The sequence below is a fragment of the Osmerus mordax genome, chromosome 9 (assembly GCF_038355195.1).
Source record: "Osmerus mordax isolate fOsmMor3 chromosome 9, fOsmMor3.pri, whole genome shotgun sequence".
NCBI lineage: Eukaryota > Metazoa > Chordata > Actinopteri > Osmeriformes > Osmeridae > Osmerus > Osmerus mordax.
Genome location: NC_090058.1, coordinates 991,070 through 1,000,228, shown reverse-complemented (window position 1 = coordinate 1,000,228; position 9,159 = coordinate 991,070). Strand labels below are relative to the sequence as shown.

Sequence of the window (9,159 nt, the reverse complement as noted above, 5' to 3'; positions counted from 1 at the left end):
GTCGGCCTCATTATGATGACCGTTTTGCCCTTTGAGTGTAATGAGACTGCGTTGCCTCTTGGGGGGCGGGGGGGGGGGGGGGGGGGGGGGGGGGGGGGTTCGCTCACAAACACAAGCACACACACACAGAGGGCATTCACACACACACACACACACACACAAGGGGCATTCACACACACACACACACACAGATGCATCTAAGGGCACGGCACTCAAGATGTGGCTGTGACTAGACAGCACAACAGCAGCCTGACGCTCTCATCCTACAGACCTGACGCTCTCATCCTGTAGACCTGACGCTCTCATCCTACGGACCTGACGCTCTCATCCTGTAGACCTGACGCTCTCATCCTACGGACCTGACGCTCTCATCCTACAGACCTGACGCTCTCATCCTACAGACCTGACGCTCTCATCCTACGGACCTGACGCTCTCATCCTGTAGACCTGACGCTCTCATCTTACGGACCTGACGCTCTCATCCTGTAGACCTGACGCTCTCATCCTACGGACCTGACGCTCTCATCCTACGGACCTGACACTCTCATCCTATAGACAAGCTGGTGTTCTCTCTCACCGCTAAGGACAGAACAGACCATGACAGGGGAGAAACCACATGCGGGAGCCAAACCCCTAACATGGCTGTTCACTGTCCTGAACCAACACAGCAGGTGTCACATGACAGGATTGCAACCGACTTGCATGTATATTTCATGCTTCTGGTCTGATATTACGCACGACCAAACCGCTTAAACACACAAGCCCGCGAGGAGGCGTTTACTTCCAAGTTCACGACTCTCAAACCAGAGAAAATCCTGATTCTCAGAAACCATCAGTACTCAGGAAGTAGTAGACCTTTTTTATTTAGATACAAAATAAATAAAATATTTAGTATATTTTACCAATCGAATCCCACTAAATCCCAGGATGAGAGCAAACATCCCAGGTGAACGGGGTCGTCTTCTCTTCCTGTTGTTCCCAGGCGGGATCTTTATTTCATCTGGTGATGAAACAAAATGTCTAAACCTTAATTTTGTGTCCCTGTAGCAAATCTCCACCACACTTGGGAGAAGCAAAGAATGTGTGGTACACCCAGGGGCAGTACCTGAACAACCGTGAACCAGTTTCAGCAGTTTATGAACAATAAAAGAAAGTTTGGGTTCCTGTAAAAATGGGACAGAGTAGGGAAATATTCCTTCCGTTTTACGTGCTGGTCAAACATGTATTCTCTGTTTTTCCGTACTTATTGTATGTCAAAGTGAGGTGAGCTCAGAGCTGACTGATGCTTCTTGACATCCCTCACAGTAACTCAAATGTCAAACAACAGTCTTCGGTTTCCCTCCGAGGGACACCAAGTAAGTCAATTACTGTTTTTCAAACGCACTCAGAGCATCGGACATGGACATGTGATGGGATGAAAAAGCCTTTTTTGTCTGTTCTCATCTCAGCCTCCCCAAATGAAAAGAAAAGGCCTGCAGGAATGGAGGGAGAGCGCAACCCAGAGACACTCTGGTCCAGAGAGGACCCTGTCTCGTCCAGAGAGGACCCTGTCTCGTCCAGAGAGGACCCTGTCTCGTCCAGAGAGGACCGTGTCTCGTCCAGAGAGGACCCTGTCTCGTCCAGAGAGGACCCTGTCTCGTCCAGAGAGGACCCTGTCTCGTCCAGAGAGGGGGCTAGTCTCGTCCAGAGAGGACCCTGTCTCGTCCAGAGAGGGGGATAGTCTCGTCCAGAGAGGGGGATAGTCTCATCCAGAGAGGACCCTGTCTCGTCCAGAGAGGGGGCTAGTCTCGTCCAGAGAGGACCCTGTCTCGTCCAGAGAGGGGGCTAGTCTCGTTCAGAGGGGGCTAGTCTGAGCTGCAAGGGCAGACAGACAGCCTGAGTGCAAATCACCTCTGAGCTCTTGTTGACAGTTGACAGTGTGGAGAGAAGGAGGACTACAAAAAGTGAGAGAGAGGGTTAGAGAGAGGATGAGAGAGAGGGAGGGAGAGAAAAAGAGCAGAAAGATAGAAAGAAAGATAAAAAAAGAGAGTGACGTGTTGAGCGAGGCCTGTCAGTATTCTCTTGTTCGACAATGTTTCACTTGGTTTTTGCTGTCTCTCTTTGTTATCAGTCTAGGCACCGCTGCGGTTGTCATCCCTCACAATACCCAGACACACAGCGTCTTGTCTACAACACCTTGAGAGGCTTTGCCAGCAGTAAACACTACGTAATCAGGGGGATTTGAACAGAGGATGGTTGGCCATGACAGAAAACATACATCATCCTGTCTCCGTTGGGTTGGCACTCAGACTCCAGGCCCTACTGAGCAGACGAGAAATCACGTTCGTTTTCCGCCTGACTTGAGGCTGTGAACGTTCTAACAGAATAATGCACAGAGAAAGCTACAGGGCTACTCTCAGCACTCTGAGGCATAACGGCCTTGTAAACACTGCTCCTCTTAGATCCAAGAGCTTTCATGCTGTTATCCAAAAGCCAGCGCGTTACTGACACAGTCCTGAACTCTATACGTGGAAAACAGGCGTGTCACCGTGGCGTGCTCACCCGCTGAAGCCAGCTCCACACACAGCCAGGAAGTGAAGAGCTCAACTGCACTCTGTTTAATTAAAGATGCTCTTGGCTTCCAGCGGTCCTCCAAGCCGGGTGACTCCCAGCAGATCAGAGACCGACCAGAGGCACAAGCTGAACATGCTTCTCTGGGGCCTAATTTATTGATGCTCAGATTCTCCACTGTTCCTCTAAACATCTCCCTGTGAGTCGAGAGACGCTCTGTTCTACTGTCTCAGCGTGTCACTCAGAACGAGGTGACAGACACCTCTTACCCTCCACCTCCTCTACGGACACCTCTTACCCTCCACCTCCTCTACGGACACCTCTTACCCTCCACCTCCTCTACGGACACTTCTTACCCTCCACCTCCTCTACGGACACTTCTTACCCTCCACCTCCTCTACAGACACTTCTTACCCTCCACCTCCTCTACGGACACCTCTTACCCTCCACCTCCTCTAACCACTGTGTTGCGGGTCTGTGGGGTGAAGCTGTTCCCCCCAGCAGGACCAGGTCTCTCCCCCCAGCAGGACCAGGTCTCTCCCCCAGCAGGACCAGGTCTCTCCCCCCAGCAGGACCAGGTCTCTCCCCCCAGCAGGACCAGGTCTCTCTCCCCAGCAGGACCAGGTCTCTCCCCCCAGCAGGACCAGGTCTCTGCCCAGCAAGACCAGGTCTCTCCCCCAGCAGGAACAGGTCTCTCCCCCCAGCAGGACCAGGTCTCTGCCCAGCAAGACCAGGTCTCTCCCCCAGGAGAGACCTGGTCCTTCTGGTCTGGCATACTTTCAGCAGTGGTCCACAGCACGCTTTCAAAAAGCTCATGTTGTTCTAACCCAACACTTGTCAGTTCCCCTCCTCACAGCTGCATGCATCTAAATCAGCCACATGACTCACCTACAGTACTGTACAGCAGGCTAAAAGCTCCACCTACAGTACTGTACAGCAGGCTAAACGCTCCACCTACAGTACCGTACAGCAGGCTAAACGCTCCACCTACAGTACCGTACAGCAGGCTAAACGCTCCACCTACAGTACTGTACAGCAGGCTAAACGCTCCACCTACAGTACCTTACAGCAGGCTAAACGCTCCACCTACAGTACCGTACAGCAGGCTAAACGCTCCACCTACAGTACTGTACAGCAAGATAAACGCTCCACCTACAGTACTGTACAGCAGGCTAAACGCTCCACCTACAGTACCTTACAGCAGGCTAAACGCTCCACCTACAGTACCGTACAGCAGGCTAAAAGCTCCACCTACAGTACCGTACAGCAGGCTAAACGCTCCACCTACAGTACCGTACAGCAGGCTAAACGCTCCACCTACAGTACTGTACAGCAAGATAAACGCTCCACCTACAGTACTGTACAGCAGGCTAAACGCTCCACCTACAGTACCTTACAGCAGGCTAAACGCTCCACCTACAGTACCGTACAGCAGGCTAAACGCTCCACCTACAGTACCGTACAGCAGGCTAAAAGCTCCACCTACAGTACCGTACAGCAGGCTAAACGCTCCACCTACAGTACCGTACAGCAGGCTAAACGCTCCACCTACAGTACCTTACAGCAGGCTAAACGCTCCACCTACAGTACCGTACAGCAGGCTAAACGCTCCACCTACAGTACCGTACAGCAGGCTAAACGCTCCACCTACAGTTCTGTACAGCAGGCTAAACGCTCCACCTACAGTACCGTACAGCAGGCTAAACGCTCCACCTACAGTACCGTACAGCAGGCTAAACGCTCCACCTACAGTTCTGTACAGCAGGCTAAACGCTCCACCTACAGTACTGTACAGCAGGCTACATGTAGCATCTCCTTCTAGCTCCCCTCCAGCACAGTGCAGACAGCTGGAGTTCACCTGAGCAGTCTAATAATGCCACAATGACAACAACAGGAATCTGTTCTCTCCATGACCCTGCTGTTAGCATCCGGACGTAGCTTGGTGTGCATTAGCTGAACATGCCACAGTCTCACAGCACAGAAGCACCAGCACGCTCACTACACACAGAATGTGTTCTTCTTCCAGCAGAGGTGGAGGAAAGAGAGAGGGAGGGAGGGAGGGAGAAGGGGGAGAGAGGGAGAAGGGGGGGAGGAGGACAGGTGATGGAAGGTGAAAGCTCGTCTTGGAGAGGCTGTCCTCCTTTTACAGCATTCAGCTTTCTACCGCTCTCCTCCTCATCACCACCTGGGCTTACTGCATCCTCCTCCTCCTCCTCCTCCTACACCAGTACCACTGCTGTCTACCGACACTGCACACAAGCTCGCTCTTTATCAATGGAGCTAAGCCTCTTTCCCTCTCCTCTCCCCTCCTCCTGGTCTTTAGAGAGAGCAGGCGAAGGTCTGGAGGGGGACATGGTTGTTGGAGTAGAAGAAATAAAAACCGCCAGCTCCCTTACCTTGTTGTTCTCTGACGAGGAGAGCCTCTTCTCCACGCAGGGAACAGGCTTGCGACCGAGTGCACACACACACACACACATACACTCAAACACTCCGTTGCACACGCTCACTCGCACATTTACTCTCCCTAACACACACACGCACACGGTCGAGGCAGGCTGCCTCTCAGATGGACACACACTGCAGGATTGCCTGGGAAACCCTGATGCGTTCCTCCCTCCAGGCGAAAGCTCTCGCTGCCATCTCAAAGGCTCTTTGTTGGGGAGGGTTCACCCCCGGCAGGCTGGGCAGCGCTGCCTGCGCTGGAGCCTGATCCTGGGGACACGACGGCTGCTGGAAGAGACAAAGCCATGGAGGAGAGGCACCATCCAGGATGAGAGAATATCACGGCCATGCACACAGAGATCCTTCCCTCCCCCTCTCTAGCTCACACACGCGCACACACACATCTCTCCCTCCCTCTCTCTCCCTCCCTCCCTCCCTCCCTCTCTCTCTCTCTCTCTCTCTCTCTCTCTCTCTCTCTCTCTCTCTCTCTCTCTCTCTCTCTCCCTCCCTCCCTCTCTCTCTCTCTCTCTCTCTCTCTCTCCCTCTCTCTCTCTCTCTCTCTCTCTCTCTCTCTCTCTCTCTCTCTCTCTCACTCGCTCTCTCTGTCTTCATCACCTCCCTCCTCTCCCCTTCGGCTCAGCCTCCCCCCCCTCTCTCACTAGGCTGTCTTTGCAGTGGCCCTGAATGGATGGCAGCGTGTCTGTGTCTGTATGTGTGTGTTTGTGTGTGTCTGTGTGTGTCTGTGTGTGTGTGTGTGTGTGTCTGTGTGTGTCTGTGTGTGTGTGTGTCTGTGTGTGCACGCAAGGCTGGTTCCAGTGTCTGTAAGGAGAGGAGGGTTTCTGCACACATCACCTGGGATACCTTTCATCCACCTGCTGGACCCTCCCCCCCTCCCCCACTCCTCCCCCCCTCCTTCCCCCCCTCCTCCCACACGTGACAGTGTGATCTGAGAAGGGAGGCTGTAACTGGAGGTGGTGTGATCTCCCAGTGTGCTCAACCAAATGCATTATCCATGTAATGAGGGGTCAGCAGGGGCAGTAGGCAGAGGGGGGCAGAACAAAGCTATTTCAGTAGGATGTGAGTCATGCTCAGTCCAAGTAGGAGCGTTTACTGTACCAGACTGTACCACTATTACTGTACCAGACTGTACCACTATTACTGTACCACTATTACTGTACCAGACTGTACCACTATTACTGAACCAGACTGTACCACTATAACTGTACCACTATTACTGTACCAGACTGTACCACTATTACTGAACCAGACTGTACCACTATTACTGTACCACTATTACTGTACCAGACTGTACCACTATTACTGTACCACTATTACTGTACCAGACTGTACCACTAGTACTGTACCAGACTGTACCACTATTACTGTACCACTATTACTGTACCAGACTGCTCATACTGTAGGAAGAGGAAACAGCAGAAACGTATCAGTGCTAAGATGGTTTTCCTCTAAACTAATGCAAAGCAAACAAAAGAAAGACTTGCAGATTTATAGACCCCAAAACGAACATGCTTTGGGCAAAATGTAATGTGTGGTATTATTGAACAATTTTCATGTAAGCTCTATAAGAAGAATAAACATGCTGCATGAAATCCACCAGAGGAGCCACAAGGCTTGACACTGTTTTGAGACATTTGCACAACAATGATACCGATTACACCCTCCAGGGATTGGCAATCCCCTCTCCCATCCCCTTCCCCCCCCCCCACCCCTCCCCCCCCCACCCCTCCCCCCCCACCACCTCTGTTGTGATGGTTGTTATTATGCATATTGATTGACCTGCCTCCTATGTCATCCCTCCAGGGCCTGTCCTGTGTGCAGGGCAGAGGTCCCCGTGTCCTGTGTGCAGGGCAGAGGTCCCCGTGTCCTGTGTGCAGGGCAGAGGTCCCTGTGACCCATCATATCATCAGCACCCAGCAGGGCTGCCGGTCACATCTGAAGGTGCCACGTCCCGGGCCAGCATCAGAGTCCCCCGCAGCCGTGACACACCTCCTCCTGCCCCCCAGGGGGCGGCCTGACGGACAGGTCGAGTCAGAGGTCCTGGAGAAGGGAATCTCCCATCATCAGAAAAGGACCCCAGACGCTGCTGGTCCTGACAGGATCGTGTGGTTCTACTCTGAGCCCGGGCAGACCTCTATTGATCATCGTACTTCGATTCCACGCTGTTACAGGGAACCCTTCCAGTGAGGTATCTATTGAGACAGCGATTAAGACGCCTGTTGAAGCAGCAGAAGCTGCAGTGCCTTCTCCCTCTGTGGTTCAGACAGGTCTGACACGCAACATGAGGCTGCTACAGGTCTGACACGCAACATGAGGCTGCTACAGGTCTGACACGCAACATGAGGCTGCTACTGGCCAAACACAACACTGAGACACAATTTAGATCAACTGGGGGGCAACGACCAGGGGGCCCCAGGTATAAAGCCAGCTTGACCCTCCTCAGTAGGTTTACATTTAAATGAAAGCCCTTGCTCCTCATAAAGACACAGCCATAATAGCCTCCTATTTAAATACAAGCCATTGTGTTGCCTGTGATGATGGCTGGGTAGAATTCAAACAAGCAGAGTCTTGGTTTTTCAGTGATCTGTGGTTAAACTGACCGTTAAAAGCATCAGAAAATGCCCCGGTCGTCGGAACGCAAGTCAGATTAGAGACACTGCAACTATAAGGACTCACATTTATAGATAAAAAGTATCTAAAGAACAGATTTCATCTCTGACTGGGTCTGTATTGGACTACATTCTTGTTCTCCTTTCTCTACTGGACCAGTTTAGTTAGCCAGTAAGATGAACAGGATCTCAACAGCAGAAAACCTAAGACAAGTATTGGCCTAGATTAAGAATTTGCTGTTAACTGGTGCATGTAAATACAAGCAGACAAATAGGTTAGGAGCACTGACTGTGAACGAAGTGTGTTTGTCCATCAAAACAAGAAGACAAAAACCATCCTCCAAGGGCCACTCCAGAAGGCTGTTAAGCACAGGTAGCATTGCGCCGCAGCAGACAGCCAGGGAGATCCTGTCTCAAGAATCATCTGGCTCACTTCCTGGTCGCTTTCATGGAATTACATTTTAATATGTTCAAAGGGAACGGATGCTACTGAGAAAACAATCTGAATCAGCTAGCTACATGACTCCAACAGCCACGTGTACATTTGTTTCTAAAATCAGATATTCTCTAAGAAACCATCTTATCTTCTGAGGACTCACCCGTTGAGGAGAACTGCAGTCTCACCCGGCCTGTTCTGTACTTGCAGTGTATGTCAGGTGGCTGAGCGGTTAGAGAATCTGGCTAGTAATCAGAAGGTTGCTATTTTGATTTTCCCGGCCGTGTCAAATGATGTTGTGTCCTTGGGCAAGGCACTTCACCCTACTTGATAAGAGCGTCTGCTAAATGACTAAATGTATGTTCAGATGAGTCTTCCTGTTGTCCAAGTGACTGTTCATCCTAGCTCCTCACTCTCCCTGGCTCCACAGCCTCTCTGTCAGCAGTGCTGGTCTCACTGGGCTTAGCAGCTCTGCTCCCACATCCCAGAGGGCCTGGATTTAACTTGCTAATGAGCCAGGCACCTCAGAGTTGGGTGTGAAGCAGATCCTATCACTGTGGATCAGGCCTACCTAACTCCACCAGCGCTCCTCAGGACTATTCCAAAACATTATGATTATATCATAGATCACTGTCACCCTTACCGAGGCAAAACATTGCCCTCTAGTGATACATTAAGCCACTTCGTTAGAATAATTGAGGTATTTTAGTGGCATCATGTATTTATGAATTGAGCCCCTCTTAGAGCTGCTTGTGTTGATGCCTGTGACAGCCCACCAGCCTATTCCTCCTGTAGCTCCAGCAGGGTGGGGCACAGCAGTTTCGTTCTGCCCCATTAGAGGTTTGAAGGACATGAAGATAAATATCAGAGGAACACATGAACCGAGTGCTCCATTCTCACACACTCCTGAGCGCCCCCTGCTGATGGTGTGATACACTGCACAGCAGTCTTCACCCAGCATGGATAATATTGTCATTTGTTCAGAACATATACTACACATTTCACCACAGACAGGAGATTAATTAAACTTACCCTGTTTCTAACAATAGTCTGTTTTTAAACATGCAGATATTCACAGCCAGGAAGACAAGTTAAAGTAAATGT

At 51.2% G+C, this 9,159-nt stretch overlaps 1 protein-coding gene across 1 annotated transcript in view; it reads right to left on the bottom strand.

Moving 5' to 3' along the window:
• Nucleotides 1-460, bottom strand: part of LOC136949015 (serine/threonine-protein kinase PAK 6) — a 12,373-nt gene extending 11,913 nt beyond the window's left edge. The window contains 1 exon segment of the mRNA XM_067243208.1: nt 426-460. Coding sequence (XP_067099309.1) covers nt 426-460 — 35 coding nt within the window.
• Between the last annotated feature and the right edge of the window lie 8,699 nt (nt 461-9,159).